The sequence below is a fragment of the Mus caroli genome, unplaced genomic scaffold (assembly GCF_978045245.1).
Source record: "Mus caroli unplaced genomic scaffold, Mus_caroli_1 scaffold_1, whole genome shotgun sequence".
In the NCBI taxonomy this organism is placed as follows: Eukaryota; Metazoa; Chordata; class Mammalia; order Rodentia; family Muridae; genus Mus; species Mus caroli.
This window is the reverse complement of record NW_028227256.1, coordinates 52,116,121-52,142,044: the sequence shown is the minus strand read 5'-3', so window position 1 is coordinate 52,142,044 and position 25,924 is coordinate 52,116,121. Positions and strand designations below refer to the sequence as shown.

The 25,924-nt window shown below is 45.3% G+C and overlaps 1 protein-coding gene across 5 annotated transcripts in view; it reads left to right on the top strand.

Moving 5' to 3' along the window:
- The window catches only part of Rftn2 (raftlin family member 2), a 65,355-nt gene that overhangs the window by 20,276 nt on the left and 19,155 nt on the right, over positions 1–25,924 (top strand). For 3 of the 5 annotated variants that reach the window (XM_029483125.2, XM_029483134.2, XM_029483138.2), the window contains exons 3-9: positions 185–368; positions 2,633–2,744; positions 7,035–7,314; positions 9,178–9,387; positions 12,291–12,368; positions 18,460–18,581; positions 19,994–20,097. In XM_029483125.2, coding sequence (XP_029338985.1) covers positions 185–368; positions 2,633–2,744; positions 7,035–7,314; positions 9,178–9,387; positions 12,291–12,368; positions 18,460–18,581; positions 19,994–20,097 — 1,090 coding nt within the window. The remainder of the gene's footprint in view (positions 1–184; positions 369–2,632; positions 2,745–7,034; positions 7,315–9,177; positions 9,388–12,290; positions 12,369–18,459; positions 18,582–19,993; positions 20,098–25,924) is intronic. The other 2 variants (XM_029483135.2, XM_029483145.2) reach the window with 1 other exon arrangement.

Here is a 25,924-nt window from a genome sequence, read left to right as displayed (position 1 = left end):
ACTATCCTGAACACATTTAATCTCACTTGAAATAGGAAATATAGAACACATGTTAGTGTGTCTTACTCAAAATTAAGCCATGTGGCTGTCTCTCCTATTCACTAATATTATCACATACTGATAGAAATAAGGTAGAATTCAATATTACCAATGTGAAATTTTCTCTTCATTCTTGGTATCTCAGCTTCAACAAATCCAGACGTCATCAAGATAAATTCAGTCCTGGATATAGTTGCCAAAGTGGAAGACTATTATCTTAAGGGCTATGTTGTTGGGGCCATTCACCCAGTTATACAACCTGTGGGGCAGCGGAAGCACCTTCCAGCAAGTCACCTGTACAGGGCGGTGCTGTCCCGGCTGAAGCTAAGGTAAGCAGAGCGCTTGAGAAAAGTCGCCTCAGAGACAGTTAAGAATGATGACTTTCTTTAATCTTTTTTTTTTAAGATTTATTTATTTATTATATGTAAGTACACTGTAGCTATCTTCAGACACCCAAAAGAGGGCATCAGATCACATTACAGATGGTTGTGAGCCACCACGTGGTTGCTGGGATTTGAACTCAGGACCTTCAGAAGAGCAGTCAGTGCTCTTAACAGCTGAGATTCTTGGAATTGAAGCTATGCTTTCTTTAACAAGCAAAACGGGGTCTTAAGGACCCGTTGAGTACATAGTTCAGTGGCACAGCACATGTGCAAGGCTCTACATTAGCTCCACAAGAAAACTGCTGTCTTAGTTACTGTTCTAACTTAGTTGTTGTGAAGAGACATCATGACCAAGGCAACTCTTTAAAAAAGAAACCATTTAATCAGGGAGTTGCTTACAGTTATCACGTCGTGGAGCACATACAGTGGTGGGGCTGGGGCTGGAGCTGCAGGCGGAAGGAAGGCAGAAGAAGAAACACTGCCTAGGTTTTGAAACTTTAAAGCCCTCTGGCAGTGACACACCTACTCCAACAAACCCACACCTCCTAAGCCTTCCTAGTTGATCAACTAAGCATGCAAATGTGTTAGCCTAGGAGGGCCATGGCATTCCAACCAGCACAGCTGCTTTGAGTCTCTGCAATGAAGAATGAAAATGGCCATAATGTTGCCTCAAATTAATATATTAAAGAGTTTTGCACAATTCTTCATCTTTATAAAAACCGTCTTAGGGACTTCTGGCTGGGAGAGGTACAGTGAATACAGCCTTGCAAGCTTTGAGGTTGAGTTCAATCCCAGAACACATAAAGGGTGGAAGGAGCCAGCCCCACAGAGCTGTCCTCAGACCCAACACTGTGTAGCATGTGCCCTACACACACACACACACACACACACACACACACACACACACACACTCATACAGACACACAATAAAGTGATACAATTTTTATCTCAAAATTGTGTTTCCTCTTCACAGTGGTGTGTGAACAGCAATCTTACTACGTAAAGGCTAAAGAAAATCATAAGAGGGAAAAGGGTGAGAGAACAGGAAAATGGGAAAAGGAGGGAAGAAGAGCGAGCAGGTCTTTACATTTTCCGATGGTGGACTAGGGGTGTATCAGTCAATCGAGTGCTTGCCTAGCATGTGGGAAGCATTGGGCTCATTTTCTGGTACCACAGAAACCAGATATAGGCTCACACGCCTGTCATCCCAGCATTCAGGAGGGTCAAAAGATAGAGTCATTCTCTACTACATATTAAGTTTGAAACCTGTCTGAGACACTTAAGTTATCTAAGTATTTAAAAAAAAAAAAAAAAAAAAAAGCTGGGTGATGTTGGTGTATGCCTTCGTCCCAGCACTCAGGAGGCAGAGGGAGGCAAGCAAATCTCTGAGTGTCCAGACCAGCCTGCTCTACAGAGCAAGTACCACAACAGCCAGGGCTACAAGGAAAGAGCCTGTTCTAGGGCCGGTGGTTTGGGGGGTGGAGCAGAAGTTTTGAAGGTTTTGTTGTTCACTGCTAAAGATCAAATCCAAGATCTCGCACATTCTTGGCAGGTACTCTACCACTGAGTCATGTCCCCAGCCCCTTCAGTCTGGCTTATTAGAAGCAGTAACTACCTATGCATACACACACACTCACACTCATACACACTCATTCACACACACAATTCACACACACATGCACAGGCACACAAGAGTGTGTATGGACTTCAGCCTTTACTAGAATATAAATGTTTCCATTCCAAACATTATTAAGCACTTTTATTTTTACACTTTTGACATTTTTATGCTGTAGTAATGCTATGTCCTGATTACAAATTCCATCAACTGTGTATAAATGTCCTTTCCTGCTTTTGGTATTATATAGGCTCAGCAGTGGCTACAACTTGGCAAAAGTTAGAGCTCAGTAAAGACAAAGAGGGAGAGACAGACGTGTTGATCTGCATTTAAATAGGATTGTCAGGCTCCTGTGCTTACTTGTCCTCCTGCCCAACAGCAGTCTCCTTAAATTAGGAATTTAAATCCCTGGAAGCTTAAATTAAGGAAATGTAAGGTAACAGAAATCTGTGTGTCTGCAGCACTCTGAGATAAGCATCAAGAATGAAGGAACAACGTGATAGTCTTGACCTTCCTTTGGAGCCGCTCAAGGCTTTCCTATGGACATAGCTGGAAAGCAGCAGCTTGCCTCTGACCATGCCTGTTCTCCTTGCAGCCCCAAGCATTCTGCAGCGGGCGGACAAAGGCGTGCAAGACTTGTGATGGAGGAGTGTCCACTAACTTGTGAGGCACAAGCAAACGATGCTGCAAAGGAACTCATGAACAAGGTATTGCGCCGAAGGAACTGAGAGTGCCTTCCTGGGGCAGCTAAGAAACAGTTTCCTTTCTTACCTGAAAACCACGGGGAAGCCAGCCATGGTGGCACAGGCCTGTAATCCTGGGGCTGTGCAAGGGGAGGGGCGATGAGTGCAAGGCTATCAGCTACAACACGAGTTCAAAGCCAGCCTGGGCTACATCATGAGCTCCAGGCAGTCTGGGCTACAGAGGAGGATTCAGAAGATTAAGAAACCAATATTCCACGGAATTCAAAATGTTGAGCCTGTGAGCCATTACTAAACTGCATTAGCCAGGACCCTATGGAGGAAGAGCATGAGAGTGAGTGCATTGAAGGGCTTGTCGGGTTGGTTTATGTAGCAGTCTAAGGAGGAGAGCAGTGGCCCCCTTCACACTGGGGCTGTCTTATACCCAGTAGCAGCTCCTTTCAGAGACCGGATGCCTAACCAGTCTCAGCTGGATGCTGAAGGCCTGGAAGATTCTGGAAAACCACTAGTCTTCAGTCCCTTTTTGAAGGCTGAAGAAGCTGGGCTTTAATGTCAGACAAAACTAGCAGCAGCAATTTGCTGCCAGCATGGTGGACTGAAGCAGCACAGGAGGGCAAGAGGGCAGAAGGCCAATAAAAAAAAAAAAAAAAAAAAAAAAAAGCTTTGTGTCTTTGTGTCTTCTGCTTCCTTTAGCCAGGCTGCCACCAGAAGCACCGCCCACCTTTAGGGTGGGTCTTCTCACTTGCGTTAAGCAGTGAGAAGGAAAAGGCTTCACAGGTGCGCCATCAACTTGGCTGTTAATCGGTTCCAGATCCTGTCAAACTGACAGAATAGACAGGATCATAACCAAGCGCCAGGAGAGCAGACCAGAGGGAGCAAAAGGAAGTTGGGCTGCACAGAAGTTTAATGTAGCAGCGGGGTATGGCAAGCATGCGTGTCTTTTAGTCACTGCTTAGGGGAGCAGGCAGTTGGTCTGTGGAAAGTAGATTCCAAAAGTTTCAGATGAAATAAAAAGATTTTCTTTTTTTTAAATATGGAAAAAAATATATGAAAAAAAACAAAAAAGTAGACACATTCAGTTGTGAATGGAGGTGTTAGCAAAAAAAACCAAACAAAACCCAAATTATGTTTATTTTTTTAAGAAAAAATAACTTAAAAAGAGATAGAGGGAAAATTACAATAATGTATACTTTGAAAGCTGCATACATAAAAAAATTGAACACTAAATGTAGATTGACCAAACCAAGGAAAACCTATATATGTCCATAAATATTCTAAATTGATAGAATTTTTTGTTGAAAGTTTTTAGTCACATTGGCATTCTTATAAGTCCTTTTGTTGTTGTCGTCGTCGTCGTCGTCTTTGGTTTTGTGGGGTTTTCGTTTGTTTTGTTTTTTAAAACAGTTTCACTATGTAACCTTAGCTGTTGTGGTTCTCACCCCTCCTAATGCTGCAGTTCCTTAATACAGTCCCTCATGTTACGATGCCCCCAACCAGAAAATTATTTTCATTGCTACTTCAAAACTGTAATTTTGCTACTGCTATGAATCATATTATAAATATTTTTAGAGATAGAGGTGTGCCAAAGGAGATGCACAGGTTGATTTTTTTAGACCAAACCAGCCTTGAACTCACAGGGATCAGCCTAGCAGTGCCTCTGAGTGCTGGAATTAAATCAGAGAGCAGCACACCCAGGTGGCCTTTATTTAATTTAAATATATAGTGTCAAGGACCCACTCTGCTTTTTTTCAGGTAAAGATTGTGAGGCTGGAGTGAGGCATGCAGACTCACATCTGCCGGCCTTTGAGCACTTAGGATGCTGAGGGCAGGGGGACCCTGGCTTCCAGAGCAGCCCGAGTTACAAAGAGAAAAAGGAAAGGTGGAGTCTGTTTCTGTTGCTCCCTTCAGGCGGTGACCCCACCTGTGGAGGATCACCTGTGGACTGTGACTCACACTAACAGCTGTTAACCACGTCTCTTCCAGGTTAGGTACAAGGTTACCATTCAGTTGAGGGAAGGAAAAGCCCAGGCTTTACAGAGTACACAAGCTGCTCTCTGCCACTATTCTGGTTTTTATTTGTTATTTTTCCTTTCTGGGAATAAATCCACTCCAGACAGTTTCTTTTGAAAACAAAAATGTAGCTACTAAGTGAGTCTTGATAGAGAACCATCAGGGTGCTTGTTTTGAATCTTAACTTCCTGGACACGGTTGAAGACCTACTGAAACAGGAAAGCCTGCTGTTGCAGCCCCTAGAGTAGTGGGGTTCTTCTCTAAGAGAAAAGCTTCAGGAAGCATGCATGTGAGATAGCCCATCATTGCCCCGGGCATGCACAAGAGCAATTGGTAAATGCCAAAGATTATTTTTGAACAGCCACTTTGTGTGACGACTTGATTGTTGAACAGCTAAACAGTTAAAGTCAAGCTTTAACAACATATTAATGTCTCCCCTATTTTTAGTCTGTGTCCTTGTCTGTGGTACTGAGGGCTGAACATGCACGCCTCCTGCATGCTGGCACTCTACTCTGGGCTAGATCCCACCCCTGACCATTCTGTTTAATATTCAGTTTGCATTTTTTTTTCAGGATTTTAAAGCACCCCATTAAAAAATATCAGTCCTCCAAGGCAGGCAAGACAGACCAAGATGTAAGGTGTGGCTCCCAAAGCTGATGACTAGAGTTCAATCTGTGGAACTCAGGGGTTAGTAAAAGAGAATTAACTCCTACAAGCTGTCCCTTGAACAGTACATGTGCATCACACCATGACACATACATGTGCACATGGGCATGCACAAGCACACAGAGATGGATGAATGGATGGATGATGGATGGATGGATGGATGAATAGATAGATGTAATTAAAATTATCCATCCTCCAAGTAAAAATGGAAAAGACATCAATATATTTGTTCACAGACTTCCAGGGAAAAACGAAGCATATGTCAGAGTAAGAAAGAAAGGTTTATTTGAATGTCTCCACTGAAACCAATACCTGGAGAGGACACTGACAAGAAATGTACCCTTCCTGCTTCCAGAACACCAAGCCCTCTCTTACCTCCCTCTTTTCTCCCAGTACACCTGGGAGAGGGAAACTGTGGTTACATCTAACTACCCACACAGTGTGAGCTCTCGGAATGTAACTCTTAGAGGACTGAGGCCAGGGTGGCATAGTCGGGGCGCTGGCTCCTGGCAACCTCCACTTCCGAGCTGGCTCCCAGAAGCTCCTTCAACTGCGTTGCTCTGCAGTTTGTTCAGTTCTCCCTGCCTTTGAAAACCCCATTTAATTCGGTCTGGGTTTCCATATAAGTCCGGGGTAACACTTCAAACTTTTAGTTTAGATGTCCACATCAGTGACCATGAAAAACCAACACTGCTGAGTCAGACACGGCAGTGCACGCCTCTCATCCCAGCGCTAGGGAGTTCGAGGCCAGCCTGGGGTACTGAGGGAGTTCCAGGATAGCCAGGGCTACACAGAGAAACCCTGTCCCCAAAACAAACAAAAACAAAGGCTTCTTCATTTTTGCTTATTTAATGAGTATTTACAAAGGGAGGGAAGAAGACACGGCCTTTGTCCTGGGGAGTACTGCCAGCTGAACACAGGAGAAGAATGATGCCATCCTTAGGTCCTGGGCATTGTGAGCTTAAAGGAATTGAGATGATAATATCACAGGCATGAGGATGGAGATCACTATTACTAAGGTCCCACACTGTTTCACCGCTCCGGTGCTCCCTGCTTCAGAGACTGCTGACTGACTGTCAGGATGCATCTAACTCTGTATTAGGCCAGGGCAGACTAGAAAGCTTCATTACAGATGCGATGAACTGGACTCATGCTTCGTGTGTGCATAGTTATAAGAACTGATCTTCTAACGTCTTTCAGAATCAACATCCAATAGTGCTGTTTGCTTTTTGCTTTTCAGTTAATGCCTTCTTTAATAGTGAGCTTATATTTGTTTCAGTTATTTTGGGAGTACTCTGGAATAGTCTTTAATTTTGCTCCAACTGGAAAGATCATTGTTAATAGCCTCCAAAACCCATGCTATAAAATTACTAGGTCTTGCCAAATGTGGCAGAATTTCAGGGGAAAATACAGTCCTGTTTTTATCATTTTTAAGCCAGATCAGTTCTGTTTGACAAGTCCTGCTGACACTGAGACCCGGGTTCTCAGGCGGCCTCTAGGTGTGCCTCGGTTACTAGTCGGTTTATTGTCTTCTAATGGCCTCCTCCCTCGGAGACTAAAGCTTAGTTGGCTGGGTCATACATGGGCTTACCTCCGTCCTGCCATCTCTTTAAACCCCAGATTAATGCCGCTGCTAAAAGAGGGATGAAGTTTGTTGGGCTGGTCTCCCAATGCCACTTGCCATCTATGCACTGTAATGGAGCCAGCCACGATGGAGTTGCAGAGTCGGGGCTACATATGAGACAAGGTTCACAAGACAACTGCAAAGGCTGGAACGAAGGAGCCCTTGGTGGACACTTGTCGGAAAGTGGAGTGGAGGAGGAGCCTCAACATGAAAGTGGACAGCATCAGACAGAGAGGAACAGCAGCCCCAGCTATGCTAACCCAAAACGGGGAGAAGGTAACTGCGAGAGGGCGAGGGAGGAGAATGCATGCTTACATCCCCAACTACACAGTTATTTTAAAGAACTACAGGACAAAGTTAGTGTCAGAGGATCATAAGGACAGTGAACTGATCTAAACTTGTCTGTTGTTAAGTTAATATAGCCAGAAGTAGGGCAGGCCAATGTTTCAGGCATTGGGTCTCCCAGTGGCCCAGCCAGCCGGTCGCCTTCGCCCTCTTCTCCAATGAAAGCAGTGACCAATGAAAGCAGTGACATGACCAAGGAAGCAGCTTGGTAAACAGCCTGTGGGAATTTCAGGGCAGGCCTTTCCCCCTTGGAAACCAAGGGACTCGCTTTGATCCTCATTAGAATCTATGACAAAGGGACATGACAATGAGCCAGTTAGTGTAACAATAGTGCCCACAGCCAGGAATAACTGCAGACAATAGTCTTGTTCTTCTCGGCCAAGTCTCAAGTTTTCCCAAGTAATTGAGTATTTTGCTCTTTTATTTTTGACTGTGTAAAAGTTTCCTGACATCTTTGCAGGATTTTTTTTTTTTTAATCAACATCAAAAAAAAAAAAAAAAAAACCTAAAGACTGTGTAAACTGTAAGTTACCATGAGCTCTGGAGACAAACGCCTCAATTTCTTTCTATAAAGGAGACAGTTGCAGAGCCTCTCTCACGGGTTGTACAAAGGGAAACAGCCCACCCAGTGCCTGGCACAAACTCCAGCAAGTTGACAGATGTTCCCAACCTTTGATCAGCATTGGCCCAGTGTGCAGTAGAGTCTGGGCTTTCTGGTTCTGAGACACGTTCGGTTCCCATGCATCCATTTGAGCACCATCTTCTAGAGAAAGATCAGGAGATGAATTTGCAGCAGTATACTGTTCTCTTTGGCTTCTCTTTGACTTTTGATTGTTTGTTTGTTGTTATTGTTGCTGTTAAGCTGAGGACCAAACCCAGGGCCTTGTGCTTGAAAGGCAAGTACTCTACCACTGAGCTAAATCCTCAATCCCCGTTAAAGCATTCTTTTTTTTTTTTTTTTTTTTTTTTTGGTTTTTCGAGACAGGGTTTCTCTGTGTAGCCCTGGCTGTCCTGGCACTCACTTTGTAGACCAGGCTGGCCTCGAACTCAGAAATCCGCCTGCCTCTGCCTCCCGAGTGCTGGGATTAAAGGCGTGCGCCACCACGCCCGGCTTAAAGCATTCTTTTAAATGGTAAAATATTTATACAGTAAATAACTGTACACCTAAAAACTAAAAGCTTTCTTGAGAACAATAAATACCAAGTTCATCCTAGCAGTTATTTTTAGAGTTTGGAATTGGAGACTATATACTGCTAAATGCTACACAGTAGGCTCCACACTGTGTTCATTGTCTTATTTCTGTGAAGAAATAGTCCAAGGCCAGTGTATTGTAATGCTAACATTTGATTAAACTGTGTTGGGGTGGGGAGGGCATAGAGATGGCGTAGGCAGTAAAGCACTTGTCCCACAAACACCAAGTCTCGAGTTTGGTGTCCATTTACCCATCAAAGTCAGATCAGAAGGGCATGCTTACACCCTCAGTGCTGGACAGACGGACACGACGGCCACATCAGAAGCTCTGAGTCAGTTAGAGACCCTAACTCAAAACCGAAGGTACGGAAGAGCTGAAGCGGCTGCAGCGTTAACCTCTGGCCTCTGCATGTGTAGTTGCACCCAGACACAGGACACACACAAGCATGCACACAGAGAGACACACATGTTTTCAATTGAGCGTGGCTATTTTTATGATTGTCTATATTCATTTGTATGTTTGTAATGGCTAAGGAAGAACAGTGTTTAAGAATTTCAAACAGTAAGGTTATGTTTGTTCTTCCCTTTTCCCTGACCGCCTAGCCCCAGATGGTAAGCTGTACATGGTCTTCAATGCTTTTGAGGAGGATGCAGCCAGCTGGGCCTATCAGGAAGGTGTTCTGTCCATGAAAGTGACGCGGAAGGGAGCTGTCATCAGCGCGCTGGATGCCAACTGGCTAGAACTAACGACATTTTACTATAAGCAAGGCTTCTCTTTAATTGACTCTTTTGTGTGCTGGGAGACACCTAAAGGTGAGTTTTACATTAGTAATATATTTATATGTAAATAATCTGGATTTGGATCAACACTGCTGAAAATATTTTTCCTTTCAAGTTCTATCACTGTAAGGATGTGGTATAATTCTTTTTTAAAAAAATATATTCTTATCATTGCATAACTTTAATTGAAAAGCTTTGTCCAGTGAGATGGCTCAGCAGGTGAAGGAAGTTACAGCTCAGCCTCGAGACCCAGGCCCCACGATAGAAGGACAAACCCAGTGTCCCAAGTAGAGCTCAGACCCCAACATGGATACAAGGCACACACATGACATGCCTGTGCCCCCATGTTCATGCAGCAGACACACAGAGACAAAATGCGTTTGGTTTGGTTTGGCTTGGTTTGGTTTTCTGAGACAGGGTTTCTCTGTGTAGCCCTGGCCTCCTGGAACTCACTTTGTAGACCAGGCTGTCCTCAAACTCACAGAGATCCTCCTGCTTCTGTCTCCCACTGCCTGGCTAATTTTTTAAAAATTTTAAGAAAAGCTTTTCTATTGCTGGATGGTGGTGGCTAGCCAGTTATAATAGTGAGATCCTGTCTTTTAAAACATTAGTAAGGGGGCTGGAGAGATGGCTCAGCGGTTAAGAGCACTGACTGCTCTTCCAGAGGTCCTGAGTTCAATTCTCTACAACCACATGGTGGCTCACAACCACCCGTAATGAAATCTGACTCCCTCCTCTGGTGCATCTGAAGACAGCTACAGTATACATATAATACATATAATAAATAAATAAATAAATCTTTAAAAAAAATTAGTTGTTGCGGCCGACCAGCAGCTCGCAACAAACGGTTTAACTGAGATGGCAACTGGGGCTGCTAGAGAGGAACTAGACGGGGCAGAAGAAAGAACGGAGCCAAGTCAAAATTACTCTGATCAAAGCTCAATTTTACTTGTTCTGACACTCAGTTATGAAGGAAGGGGGAGGAGACCCGATTCCCGCCAAATAATCTCGGGGTTAGTAAAACAAGCCTGGTGTGGTGGTGCACAGCTTTAATCCCAGCACTCCACAGGCAAAGACAGGAGGACCTCTGAGTTCCAGGCCAGTCTGTTCTACAGAGCTAGTTCCAGGACAGCCAGGACTACACAGAGACGCATTGTCACAGGAAAGAGAGAGACAGAGACAGAGCGCTTTAACATCCTTAAGAACAACCCTGAGCAGGCTTAGAATTGTAATGTTGTAATGTAATGTTTGCTATTGCATAGGAACCATTAAGAATCGGCACACAATGGGGGGATCGGCCAGCAGAAATTCCCAGGTACAGTGTACTACAACAGCCCAGTCAGGAAGCTTGGGGTGGCATCCTCTAGTTAGTATACATATTTGGTGTATTCGCCCAATAGTTAGTGAATTTCTAGCTCTCTATAATTTGTGTGGAGAATAATTCAGACATATAGGCCCATTCTTTTGTTTGTCTTTCTCTGTAGTTAAAGTGTGGTACAAACCAGTCTTATCTATCCCAAAAACAAAGAGTTCCCCAAAATGACTTTAACAAAGATTAGTGTTCAAAGAAATGAAAAACAAATAGTGGGCAACCTGGGGAGAACGCACCCCAGGCCGGGATGGCTGCGACCTTACACTCAGTGAGACTGGAGCAAAGGCTGAAGGAGAAATCAGGCCCAGTGTCATGAGACCACTCTGCTCTTAAACCAGCCTTCTGATGCCTTCCCTGGTGGCAACAGATGGCGGGATGGAACCTAGTATGTCCAGGAGTCATGTTCTACAAGATCCTTTTAACTAAAGCCAATGCTAAAAGCCACGCCCGAGGAGAGGCACAGCGCCGCGCCCTGCAGAGACGCCGGGCACACAGCAGGTGCTCAATAAATACTCTCCGTGTTTTCTGATTACTGGAAGTTTGAGTGGGCAGACAGAGGCTGTTTCCTAGTGGGGGCTGGGGGAAGGAGTGTGAAACTCACTTTCTGCAGCTTCGAGACATTAGTGAGAACATTGGTGTGGCACCGAGGCTCCAAGGCAGCTTATTTTCTGGTGACTCGTCCTTCTTGGCATGCATTATGTGTCACACTTTCAGTGCGGATCATCTTTTTGGAGACTGGTTTTGACCCCTCACGCTGTTTCTCTCCCTCTCTTCTTCTCCATCTTCTCTTTGCAGTGGCTAAGTTGGAGACATTCCAACTTTCGGTTAGTGACAAACTGCCTAAGGGAAAGCAAAAATATTCTTTTCAGTCTCTCTCAGGCATTCCTGCCTCGGGCCTGGCCTGATAAAAATAAAATTAGCTACAGCAGCTGCTTAGCCAGAAACCGTCTGGGGCTTTAGTTCTTAGAGCCCCAGGGCGGCGCTCCCACTTTGTGCAGCTGGAATGTCTTTTCAGACATTCTTCCACGCCATCTTTGCCAAGCCTCTACTCACCCCCCTCAGCCTGCGGTCTGGACACTGGTGTGTGTGTCATTAGGACTTTCCGAGGACACTGCAGAGGGGAGGCTGACCAGTGTCCCAGTCTGTGAGAAGGCAGTGTGAAGAAGGAGGTCGGAATTGTTTTGAATGGTTGATGCCTGCCATCCCGGGCACACCAGGAAACAATGCAGATTTGCTCCGTCTTGCTTCTGCCATCATCACAAATATTGTCAGAAATCAGACGACTATGGAGAAATGGAAGTACAAAACTCAACACTGCCCAGAAGCTTAAAATACATTGGCTCACAAATCACACAGGAGAAAATGCTTTACAAGCAGTGGTGGAGGGGAAGGGATACACTGAAAAGTCACCTACCTCGCTGGGCATGTCAGAGCTGATACTACCACTGTCAGATCCGCCCCTGCAGTGGCCTTCCACACACACTCAGCCTTTTCTGTTGTGAATGCTCCCCCGGAGAATCATGATCAGATATAGTCTGCCTCTTCTTTATGTGCCACTTCTTAGGGCTCCCCTTTGATTGTGTGTGGATTCTCTTCCTTTCAAGATACTTAAAGAAGTACAGACGGTTGATAAAGTCAAAAGGTATCTATCTTTGTTTATGCTCAAAATCTATGTATGTGCTTAGGTGTGTTATCATGTTTGCAATATCATGTTTCAAGCAGGCTGTGGACGTAACAAAATATGCACACACACACACACATTCAAAAGTAAGAAAAATATTCAGTGTATCCCCAACAGAATACTGTGACAGGAGAACCAGGGAAGAGTCTACAGGAAAGATGACTGGAGACTATTGAGATAGCTCAAAGGTCAAGGTGCTCGCCTCCACCTGACCACCTGAGTTCAGTTATCCAGGGCCCACATGACAGAAGGAGAAAACTGACTCCTACAAATTACCCCCAGAATCCACACATGTGGAACATGCACACACCCACATATATATGCACACACACATATAACACACATACAGGAAGGTAATAACCAAGTGCAACTAAGAGGCCATAGGGATCTATAGAGGGCAGGCATGTAAGAGCCAGGATAGACTGTTCAAGGCAGAGCACGGAGCTAGTGAGGAGGACCTGGAAGGTCTGAGTGCCTGGAGCAGGGCATGTAGGGAAAGGTGGCTCTAGACAAGGTGAGAGGTGGGCAGGGTCCTGTTTGTCAGGAAAGCTGTGGCAGGAGCTGGCATGTGTGCTTTCCATGCTCTATGCTGATGCTATTCTATAATGCATGGAATAACTCGTTATTACCTACACAAGCAATCCTGTGTGAAAACTGATACATGCAGCCACTAAATAATGTGCCCACATTTGCACAACTAGGAAACAGAATGGCTAGCAAGGTGCTGTTAAATAATAATAAACCATTTTTCCTTTTCTAGTTCTTCCCCCCAGAATGACAACTCTGAGACTAAATATTGGCTATTAAATGCCTAGACCATAAGCTTTGGCTCATTCCCTAACTACCTGGTAACTTCTTTAACCCATGTAAACTATTCTGTGTCTGTCACTTGGTTAGTTACCTCTCCTTCAGTCCTGGCCCTCTCATCTCCTCAGTGTGTCCCTTAGCATCGCTCTGAGTTCATCTCCTTAGCCATCTCCTCTCTCATCTCCCTCAGCTCTCCCCAGTCTCTTTTTTATCTCTTATTATTTCCCAGAATCCTCTCTCTTCCTGCCAGTGTCCCACCTTCTAATTCCTGCCTCAGCTCATTGGCCAATAGCTTGTTTATTGCTAGGTGATTGTTATAAGAGATTCTCTCTACAAGGTAGAATGTATGCTCACTTTTCATTAATTAATTAACTAATCAATCCAATTCACTAGTTAATTTTGTGGAAGTGTGTGGTGTGTGCTTGCCACTGTACACATGTGGCAGTCAAAGGACAGCACGAGAGACGCTGATCAGTTCTCTCCTTCCACAATGTGAGTTTTAGGGATTAAAATCAGATCCCAGGCTTGTCTGCTAGTCTCCCTAAACAGAGTATGTGATCTTAACCATCATGCAGAATAGTTATTTCAGTTCCTTAGTTGGAGATTTTAATAAGGAGTCATTGATCTGACTTGCATTTTTAAAGGACCTCTCTGGCTAGCCCCATTTTGGGACATGGACCATAAATGGCAAGGGTAGAGAGGCTGATGTTTAGTTACTTTCTGTTGCGATGACAAAACACCATAATCAAGGAAACTCATTTAAAAAAAAAAACTATTTTTACCAGGTGGTGGTGACAGTAGTGCACACACCTTAATCTCAGCACTCAGGAGGCGGGGGCATGTAGATCTCAGCACTCAGGAGGCGGGGCATGTAGATCTCAGCACTCAGGAGGCGGGGCATGTAGATCTCAGCACTCAGGAGGCGGGGCATGTAGATCTCAGCACTCAGGAGGCGGGGCATGTAGATCTCAGCACTCAGGAGGCAAAGCTACTTCCAAGACAACCAGGGCTTCACAAAGAAATCTTTTTTTTTTTTTTTTTTTAAGATTTATTTATTATTATATCTAAGTACACTGTAGCTGTCTTCAGATGCACCAGAAGAGGGCATCAGGTCTCATTACGGATGGTTGTGGGCCACCATGTGGTTGCTGGGATTTGAACTTCGGACCTTCGGAAGAGCAGTCGGTGCTCTTAACCACTGAGCCATCTCTCCAGCCCCCCCCTTTTTTTTTTTAAGATTTATTTATTATAATATCTAAGTACACTGTAGCTGTCTTCAGATGCACCAGAAGAGGGCGTCAGATCTCATTATGGTGAGCCACCATGTGGTTGCTGGGATTTGAACTCAGGACCTTCGGAAGAGCAGTCGGTGCTCTCAACCACTGAGCCATCTCTCCAGCCCACAAAGAAATCTTATATGGGAAAACAAAACAAACAAACAAAAAACAAAACATTTACATTAAAGAAACCTATGCTTGCTAAGACTTTCCTACACAGAAGTAGGGAACAAATGCATTTGGCTAGTGTTAGTATCCAGGAAAAGAGGTGGGTGGGGAGGGAGGAGGGGAACGGAGAGGGGCTAGGAGAGGGGGAGAGGGAGAGAAAGAACAGTGTGTCACGCCAGAGCTTCTGATCATGTGCAGCACCATGAATTTTGACACACTTGAAACCTGGTCATCCTGCCTCCATCCATGCCCACCCCCACCCCCATAGTGGGCATGGGCTCATTGGCTGGGAAGCTCTGGGGTTTGCCATATGAAGGGCCAACGCTGCAAGCCCAGCAGTGGGGGGGAGGGGGGACGAATGTCTGCAGTGACTCCTCCCCCATTATCTGGAGGTAATTACCCATTTATCACAGTCCCACAGCCTTCCCTGCAGCTCTTCCTTGCTACTCCCAGAGCTGTGGCCCTAGTGTGAGCACTGAGAGAGCCACCTGGAGTCTTATTCTATAGCCCAGATTAGCCTTGAACTCAGCAAAGTCCTTCCTCCTTAGCCACACAGGCTTTAGCTACCCCCCACAGCCAGATTGTTTGTAGTCTTTTGTATCTGGCTTCCTTTGTACAACATAGTTTCTTTGAAATTCACTAACAATATTACATTACAATGAGCCTCCTGTCATCTCTGTGTTGTTTGGGTTGTACTTGCTTTCTTTTAAACCCCAGGGTTTAGAAATGGGTCAGTGGGGTGGTTCCCTGAGTTAAGGTGATCCCAGCCATGCCTGACGGCTGGGATCCACACAAGGCAAGAGAACTGGCTTCCCGGAGTTGTCTTATAACCTCCACAACACACACACTGGTAGGTAGATAGATGGGTAGATAGGTAGATGGATAGATAAATAGATACATGTAATTTTTTTAAATGTAAAGCTTATATTTATGCTAGGTAGCACATGCCTTTCATCCCAGAGACAGAGCTCTGCTTCTGAGCCAGCATAGGTTAGGACGCTCCAGGTTACTTTGTCTCCAAAGAAAGGAAAGTTACAAGCACTTACCTTCCAGCATTGACGTCAGGAAAAGCGGTTTTCACACGGTTTTCACACTGTAACGTTCCGAAGGAAACAGAGGGGCAGGCTGGAACTATGTAATTACTGCAGTGTAAAGTTAGTTTCAAGTCCACATCCCCATTCTTAAAAAAGTCTTGAAATAAGCAGCTCTATTTCTCAGCTCTAATTAACTAGTGTCTGTGGTGCTCTGGTGGGACCCAGTCAAAGATAATGGACAGATAATACAAATAGAAACCAGCTCCAACTGTAAATTATACTTTACTGGGTTTCTATGAACTATTTTTATTTTTTAAAGGTTTATTTATTTATTTTATGTATGTGAGTACACTGTAGCTGTACAGATAGATGGTTGTGAGCCTTTATGTGGTTGTTGGGAATTGAATTTTTAGGACCTCTGCTTGCTCCGGTCGGCCCCACTTGCTCAGTCCCTGCTCGCTCCAGCCCAAAGATTTATTTATTATTATACATAAATACACTGTAGCTGTCATCAGATCTCATTACAGGTGGTTGTAAGCCACCATGTGGTTGCTGGGATTTGAACTCAGGACCTTTAGAAGAACAGTCAGTGCTCTTACACGCTGAACCATCTCACCAGCCCCAAACTATCTTTTTTTTTTTTTTAAGTGCATTCTGTGCTGCATTCTGCCCTAAATGGAAGTTTAAAAAAAAAAAAAAAAAGAAGCAAGCTAGGTGCCAGGTGGCACAAACCTTTAATCTCAGTACTTGGGAGGCAAAGGCAAGTAGACCTTTGAATTCCAGTCCACCCTGGTCCACAGAGTGAGTTCCAGGACAGCGAGGGCTACACAGAGAAACCCTGTCTCAAAAAAAAAAAAAATCTACTCCCTCCAAAATAAAGCAAAAATCAATTTGCTTTCAAATTTCAGCCTCTTAAAAAAATTAAAACTATGACACTAAAATTAGTTTTTTCTGTACCTTTAAACTTAAAATATCATCTGAAAACTGTCAGCCTTTATTATTCAGAAAACTATTAAACAGGAATTTTCTTAGTACAACAAATTATTTTTAATGGAGGTGGTGACAATAAAATAAAAATTATTGTGATGGTAAAGTAGATGATTAGATAAATAAATTCTTGTTTGATAAATTAGAAAATATGTTCCTTAATAAAATATAAACATAAGGTGGAGATGATACTTGGAGCACATTAAGCAATATTCATCACCCAGCCAGGGTGGACAGGCTGAGGATGATGTAAGTTAATTGGAATATTTGGGGAAGATGGGAGACGGCTTGTTTGGTTGGTTTGGTTGGTTTGGTTTGGTTTGGTTTGGTTTTTTCAAGTTGCAACAAAACGATTCTGTTTCCTATGACCGTCAGGGAAACTTGGATGCGACAAGTGCTACATAAAACCCACAGTGTTTACCTAACACAGGACCATGAGAAAAATGCCTTCTATTGCAAAATAAGAGGCAAAAGATTTTCCATTAAATCCTTTAGTTAAGGCCAGGTGGCTATTGTCAACTATTCAAGAAAAATGCAGAGGGGACTTCCCTTAAAACTTCCTTCCCAGCAGGAGTTCTGGGACAATGATTTCTGTTAGCCGCTTCCTGTCGCTGTTGTGGGGACTTGGGAATTGTTCAGTGTTTATAGCATGTGTGTTACATGTGTGCACTTGCCCAGGCATGTGTATGTGGAGACTAGAGGTCAACGTCCAGTTATCTTTCTCTGTCACTCTCCACCTTATTTTGGGGAGCAGAGCCTCTCCCTGAACCTGGAGATTGTCATTTTGTCTAGGCTGTCAAGGTCAGCCGAATTTATTTATCTAATCATCTGCCTGTCGCTGCCTCCTGAGGGCTCTGCTTTTATGTGGTGTTGGCCTTAGTTCCCTGCCTATGCTTGCACGGCAGGCAGGCGCTGTACCCTCTGAGTCATCTCCTACCCTGAGCTTAGAGTTTTTAAAACTCTGCTTTTAATATTATACCTGCAAGTTCAAGAATGGACATTTTTCATGTTCCTACTGGTTTGTATGAGACACAGCAGAAGCCAACCTTCTGTCTCAAGGTGAAGGTCATCCCAGACGATTCTTGAATAGACATTCCATCCTTGCTCACATTATCTAGCTTTGTTTCTGCTGTGGTCGTTCCATGTGTGTGTTTAATTTTAGTGCAGTGAACTGTAAACCTGTCTTTACCTATGGAGAAAAGGCAAATCTTAAAACAGAAGGGCTCAACCAAAGCACTGTTGGCTAAGTGAGTCTTCTCTATAGAGATTTTTATGTACGTGTCTGTGTCTGTGCGTGTGCACACATGCCCACTCATGTCTGTATATGTGCAAGTCCACATGGAATCCAAACGAGGGAACAGGATTCCCTGAAGCTCAAGCTACGGGCAATTGTGAGCTACCCAGTGTGGGTTCTGGGAACCGACTCCATCCTCTGGAAGCAGCAAGCACACTTAACTGCTAAGCCATCTCTCCAGCCCATCTTAATGTTTCAGAATAGCATTTCATGTGTCCTAGGCTGGCCTGCAACGTGGTGTATGGCTGAGGATGACTTCAAGCTCCATAGCCTCCCGTCTCGGCTTCATAAATCCTGGGATTACAGGTGTGAGCCGCTTTGCTCAGCTTCTGTCACTGATGCTGGGACACACATCATGTTACCTGGGGCAACACACATGAGGAACGGCTTCCAGTCGACAAGATTTTCTTCCAGCTTGCCACCACGACCCTTAGAAGCAGCTGTAAAGTACATATGACTCCTCTGAATGTATCCTTTCCCCACAGGGGACCAGTTACCTAAATCTTTGGAAGGCTTTTTTATCTACGAAGAAGAAGGATCTGGAGTCCCAGGTTCTAACAGGAGAGGAAACGACGCCATTGTGGTGGAGCAGTGGACAGTCATTGAGGTGAGCTGCAGATTCCAACAGTCTGCTTTCCTTTTGTGTGTGAGTTGATGGAAGCCCCTTGTCTTAGTCAGGGTTTCTATTCCTGCACAAACATCATGACCAAGAAGCAAGTTGGGGAGGAAAGGGTTTATTCAGCTTACACTTCCATACTGCTGTTCATCACCAAAGGAAGTCAGGACTGGAACTCAAGCAGGTCAGGAAGCAAGAGCTGATGCAGAAGCCATGGAGGGATGTTCCTTACTGGCTTGCTTCCCCTGGCTTGCTCAGCCTGCTCTCTTATAGAACCAAGATTACCAGCCCAGAGATGGTCCCACCCACAAGGGGCCTTTCCCCCTTGATCACTAATTGAGAAAATGCCTTACAGTTGTATCTCATGGAGGCATTTCCTCAGCTGAAGCTCCTTTCTCTGTGATAACTCAGCTGTGTCAAGTTGACACAAACGAGCCAGTGCAGCCCTCATGGCCAAGTCCACGCACATGCTCAGACACAGATGGCCCACTCTCCCAGAATCCTCAGCGGAGAACCGACAGACTAAGTAACTGTCTGCACCTAGACAAAAGCAGGTCCCCAGTCTGAGACTCGTCCAGCCTTTCACCTCTGAGCAACCAGGATGATGGGCTTGGTTTCAACCTTATGAATTGTTTTGTTTTGTTTTAAGTAAAAACATCAAAGGTTTTTCTCTTACATACCAGGCCAGATGTGTACACACAGCACTGTCATAATCAGGGGTGTCACTGTGGCTGGAGTTGTGCATTTACAAATTCAGATGTCATCAACTACTGCCCTTGAAGTAGACAAATCCCTTTGGATACCTCTGTTGAGTGTACAGGGTCCTTACAGAGAACATCTTTCAAGGAAACATTTTGACTTTCTGGCCTTACAAAGACCATAAAGGACAGAAGTCATTTTCAGAGAAATTGTAAAGCCCACCGAGAGAGCTGGGGAAGGTGGGTGGTGAGTAAAGCTTCGAAAGAAAACCTTGTACAGTGCAGCGGAGCAAGAAGAGCAGCCAAATGGCCAGCCTGGCAGCTTCCCTCCCGCCCCCAGCCTCCCATCCCAGGCCCAAGGCCACTGCTGAACCTACTTAGTAAGCCTCATGGATCTCACGCCCTAGGGAGCTTTTAAAATGCAGATCCCCAGCTCCGTGCACTGGAGAATCTGAGAACTGTGGCTTTCCCAGGACCAAAGAAAGGCCAATGGCCACTGTCCACTCACTTGGTTTTAAGAAGGCAACAGTTGCAGAAGGTGACATTCTGGGGGCCACATGGGCGCCATGACACTGTTCCACTGGACACAGGACCCCCCCCCCCACACACACACACACTACCACATTCATCAGCCCCTCATCCTCGCTACTGTGTGGCCAGCTGTCTTTGCTATTAGACTGTAAGCTCTTTTGCTTATTCACACAGGGCTGTGAAATTAAAACAGATTACGGCCCCCTGCTGCACACCCTGGCAGAGTTTGGATGGCTTCTGACAAGTGTGTTGCCTACCCCGATATTGAGACATGACAGGTAATGCCCGAGCATCCCCTCCTGCACAGCTCTTTCTACAACCTGCTCATTCGTGAGTAAATTAACCAAGGCTGACTTAAGCCTACGAGAAATGCTTCCAGTATGGTTTTATGGGATTTGGAGGTCAGCAGATCCAGAGGGTGGGTCCCTGTCATTGGTGTTGTCCCAAGTGCCTCCAATACACAGACATTTGAGAAATCTGCAGGGGCTTCTGAAAAACAAGAGTTCTCTGTCTGAGCCCTGGGTCTGTATACCCCAGTCGACACACCCCTCCTCAACAACCTGTGTGTCTGTGCCTTCAAATTGTTTTCTGGTTGTTCTGCTTGTGTTTGAGTCAAGGTCTCTCTCTCTCTCTCTCTGTAGCCCTGGCTATCCTGGAACTTACTTTGTAGAGCAGGCTGGCCTTGAACTCACAGCTATCCACCTGCCTCTGTGTCCTGAGTGCTGGGATTAAAAGTGTCTGCCACGACCATGTCCATTTTCTCCATCTCTTGGATGTTCTCCTAGGTGCATCTGGCCTGATACAGCTAGGCACAGACCTTCTGAAGTGTGGAAATCCTGAGCCTCTCCTTCCTCTTCCCCTAAGGAAAAGTATACTCATTCCTTGCCATTCATTTGGGGATCCCAGCTGGGCTCACTTCTAAGTATTTCCCACAGTGCTCTGAATGAATGGGCAGGACATCTGGCAGCCAGCCCACTTCTGCTGAGCTCCAGTGGTATTTCCTGTATCCGGTCAGGACCAGTTTAGGAATGACGTGACTAAGCCTAAGGCTGGAACTAAAATATATTGTGACGGATCCTATGGGCACTATGGAACCATGGAAGTGTTCCTCCTACTGTCTGAGGACTTATCTTTATATGCTATCAGAATGGCAAGGGGCTCATGGCTCACTAAATATGCATTGGGATGGCCCAGTGGCTATGAGTCCTGCTACTCTTCCAGAGGACCCAGGTTTGAATCCTAGCTTCCATATGGTAGCTCAGTTTCAGAGGATCTGACGCCCTCTTCTGGCTTCCACAGGTACTGCATGCATGCGGTATATTTACCTTGCAGACAAAACACCCGTACACAAAAAATAATTTTTAAATCTTTAACTTGCTAAGGGATTTTAAAGGTAAGTTTTAGGACAGTGTTAGAGAATAATACTGTGTATATCCCAAGTGGATAGGTGTCAAATGTGTCTAGCAACCCTTGGAGATATATATATATATATATATATATATATATATATATATATATTCAGTTCTGGAGACTATATGCTAGGGAAAGGGGGAGGGGGCTTCTTTGCTTCTATTCAGTTTCTTTCTTTTTTTTTTTTTTTTTTTTTTGGTTTTTCGAGACAGGGTTTTTCTGTATAGCCCTGGCTGTCCTGGAACTCACTTTGTAGACCAGGCTGGCCTCGAACTCAGAAATCCGCCTGCCTCTGCCTCCCGAGTGCTGGGATTAAAGGCGTGCGCCACCACGCCCGGCTTCAGTTTCTTATTATTTAATGATTTATAATAAACTGACACTCTCCAGAGATTTTTAGCAAAAGTCTATCGACCAGTGAAAAGCATCTGTGGCGTGCGTCTGCTGCTGAAGTCATTTACGAGAGAGAGAGAGAGAGAGAGAGAGAGAGAGAGAGAGAGAGAGTCGTGTTTACATTTCATGTGGTGCTAACACATAGCCAGGAGCTTGCATTCTGGCTGGGGCGGGCCAAGCTCATGAATTCAGTAATTTAATACAGTAATTAAGCAACGAGGAACTTTAGTCCATAGGTTCCAAGGAAGTATTAAAGAGAAAAGATATTATGACTATAAAAATAAAGCTTGATGCTCGAGTCCTGAGGAGATTAAAGAGCAGCTTCACTGTTCAGTAAATCCTTTCCCAGGAGTCGTAGGCTGCTGCCGCTGCTGTGCAGAAGAGAGTAGGAAACGTTCCTGCGCAGCAGCCGCCCTGTGCAGGAAGGCAGAGAGTAGCCTTATCCTGCACCTCTCAGACGTTGGGAGCTTTGGATAATTTGTTTATTTTGTTCCTTGGGTCCTTCTGAGTTGTCACTGTGACAGGACGCCCAGGAAAGTGACTTAAAGGACAGACTTGCTCTGGCTCCTCATCACTGCGCTGGCGTGAAGGCAGAACAGTGCTCACCAGGAAGCCACGCCCTGCTTCCTCCAGCTATGCCCCTCCTCCCTGAGAACCCATTCAGCCATGAACTTATAAGTTGAGGGAGTTAGAACCCATAAGATCCAGTCAGCCTCTGCTGGACCACCACCTGGAGAAGCTTCACATATGAGCCTTTTCGGGAGAGACTTCATATCCAAGACACAACAAATATAGAACGAAGATGAAGTGTAATGCCGTTCACTGGTCAGGAGGATTGTTGAGGAAAATCCTCACCTGAACACATGTGGCTAATAAATGAGGGGACTTTTTGATATACTAATATATGTATTATAATATAATTATATAATAAGAACTATTATTTGGGGAGCTAACCCTTTAGCAGAACCAAATTCCTAAGAGGATGAAATCAGTTGTCCAATCAGGATAGGATGGCCTGTCCCAAATCAAAAGGTTCCAGAAGACATAAGGTAGACAGTCCCCTGTGTGCAAGATCCGCACTGGGGATCTTGAGCGGTAAGGCAGCAGAAGGAAGTAATACCATAAAGATGCATGTTTACATCCAGAAACACATGGCACACTTTCTTAGAGGCCCTGTGCCTGAAAAATCCATCACGAAGAGCCACAGTCTGTTAACGGTCCCCTCCTTGGAGACAGTATTTCAACTGTCTCTGCCCTTCTGTTGTCTAAGCTGTACCTGAATGGCTCACAGGGGATAGTCCCCTCATGACACCACAGCGTAGGCACACACTCTCAGCGCTCTCTAGGTTGACATCCCATGATGTTCCGTTTCCTAGGCAGTGGTACACCCCCAAGATTTATAACAGAACTCTCAAGAAAGATCATGAGATCGTGCACATGGTACAGCACGAGGCTGTAAGGTGCCATGCCTACACCCTTTCAAGGTTGTTGCAGCCAGCCTGGGAACGAGGCAGATTCCTTTGTTATTGTTGGCATAACACTATCGTCCCAGGAGCCCAATCCTTTTTCTACTAGAGAAGTCAACGTGAGAGTTACCAGGAAGTTCTTCAAGAAAAATAAACAGTTAAGGACCACATCAGCTGAGCTTGCTAAGCTAATATTACAGCCTAAAGGGGGGAGGGACCTATAGAAACAGTTCAGTGGTTACAAGCACTTAATGCCCCTAGAGAGAACCTGGGTTCAGTTCCAAGTACCCACTGTAACTCCAGCTCTAAGGGATCTGATGCCCTCTCTGACCTGCACTGGGACCAGGTGTGCAGGTCGCACACACACATAAGTGCAGGCGGAGAACTCCCAGGAGCCTGTAATCTCAAGTGAAAGTCATCCTCACCTACATAGAGAGTTCAAGACCAGCCTGGGCTCCATGGAGCCCTGTCTGAAAACAAACAGAAACCAGCAGCCTGGCTCTGCTCCACCCTAACAGCTGTAGCCTCCCCACCGGACCAGTGACCACCTCATCCAGAGGCATTCACTTGGTTTACAGAACCAGGAGTAAATTCACTATTAATCTGTGCCCTTAAAACAATTGCTGTGGGTACTGGAGAGGACTCTGTGGTTAAGAGTACTGACCACTCTTCAAGAGGACCAGGGTTCAGCTCCCAGCACCCACATGGAGGCATATGACCGCCAAAACACCCATACACATAAAGTAGAATGAATAACAAAATCTCAGAAAAAATTGCTGTGAATACAACACATGGGAAGTGCATTAAACACAAGTACATAGACTGCACCTGTGCACTCACGCCGGCCAACAAGCAGGGTTGGCATCGTGGAGTGCCTCCTGTGTTGCTTCACTGATGACTTTTGTCTGTGTGTAGCAATGTGGGTGTGCATCTGCCTGCTGTAGTGTGCTCACCTTGTGATGGTGCTCCTGACCAGTCCCTCTTAGCTCAAGTAGAAACCCTGGTGTGCACCCACTGGGCTTTCTGTAAGTGCAAGTGCTGGGCTGGGCATTTGTTTCACTTGGCTACATAAATGTGAAGCCAACCCAAATAGGTGGCTTCTGGTTTCCTTTGCAGCCCAGAGGTGGTGGGGTAGGGTATTCCTTTTGCTCAAGCATGAAATACTGCTGTACTCCAAAATGGCGCCATTCTGGGAAGTATGTAGTGATCTGTGTGGTTTTCGGGTGAGTTTTGTTTGTTTTGGTTTGTTTGTGTTTTTAGATTGTTGCTGTTGTGTTTGTATGCACCCACCTGAATATGCATCTATGTCCATTTGCATGCAGGATCACCTGGAACTGAAGTTAGGCAGTTGTCACCCACCATCTGGGTGCTGGGAGTCAAACCCAAGTGCTCTGGATGAGCCACAAGTGCTCTTAACGACTGACCCATCTCTCCAGCCTCTTTTATTTATAGTTTTAATTGTGACTGAGGCTAAGAACATTTTGGATCACCTGGGTTCTATAGTCAAGTACCTGTTAGAATCTTTTGCTCACATTTAAGTTTATATTTATAAATTATTTAAACTTAGATGAGAGCCTTTTATCAGATATATATTCCAACTTTCAATATGTCTGTAACTTGTCTTTTTGTTTGTTTGGTTTTGGTTTTGGTTTTTGGTTTTTGGTTTTTGGTTTTTGATTTTTGGAGACAGGGTTTCTCTGTGTAGCCCTGGCTGTCCTGGAACTCACTTTGTAGACAAGGCTGGCCTCGAACTCAGAAATCCACCTGCCTGTGCCTCCCAAGTGCTGGGATTAAAGGCGTGCGCCACCACTGCCCGGCATAACTTGTCTTTTTACTCCCTGCTCTCTTTATGGTCTGTAGCTGTCTGTGTCTGTGTCTCTGTCTCTGTCTGTGTCTCTGTCTCTGTCTGTGTCTGTCTGGTTCTGTGTCTGTGTGTATGCCTGTGTGTGTGTATGTGTGTCTGTGTCTGTGTGTGTGTGTGTCTGTCTGTGTCTGAGTCTGTGTCTGAGTCTGTGTCTGTGTGTGTGTCTGTGTCTGTGTCTGTGTCTGAGTCTGTGTCTGTGTCTGTGTCTGTGTCTGTGTCTGTGTCTGTAACTGTGTCTGTGTCTGTGTCTGTGTCTGTGTGTGTGTCTGTGTCTGTGCCTGTGTCTGTGTCTGTGTCTGTGTCTGTGTCTGTCTGTGTCTGTGTCTGTGTCTGTGTGTCTGTCTGTGTCTGTGTCTGTGTCTGTGTCTGTGTCTGTGTCTGTGTGTGTGTGTGTGTCTGTGTCTGTGTCTGAGTCTGTGTCTGTGTCTGTGTCTGTGTCTGTGTCTGTGTCTGTGTCTGTGTCTGTGTCTGTAACTGTGTCTGTGTCTGTGTCTGTGTCTGTGTCTGTGTCTGTGCCTGTGCCTAGGCCTGTCTGTGTCTGTGTCTGTGTCTGAGTCTGTGTCTGTGTCTGTGTCTGTGTCTGTGTCTGTGTCTGTGTCTGTGTCTGTGTCTGTGCCTGTGCCTAGGCCTGTCTGTGTCTGTGTCTGTGTCTGTGTCTGTGTCTGTGCCTGTGCCTAGGCCTGTCTGTGTCTGTGTCTGTGTCTGTGTCTGTGTCTGTGTCTGTGTCTGTGTCTGTGTCTGTGTCTGTAACTGTGTCTGTGTCTGTGTCTGTGTCTGTGTCTGTGTCTGTGTCTGTGTCTGTGTCTGTGTCTGTGCCTGTGCCTAGGCCTGTCTGTGTCTGTGTCTGTGTCTGTGTCTGTGTCTGTGTCTGTGTCTGTGACTGTGTCTGTGTCTGTGTCTGTGTCTGTCTGTGTCTGTCTGTGTCTGTGTCTGTGTGTCTGTGTCTGTGTCTGTGTCTGTGTCTGTGTCTGTCTG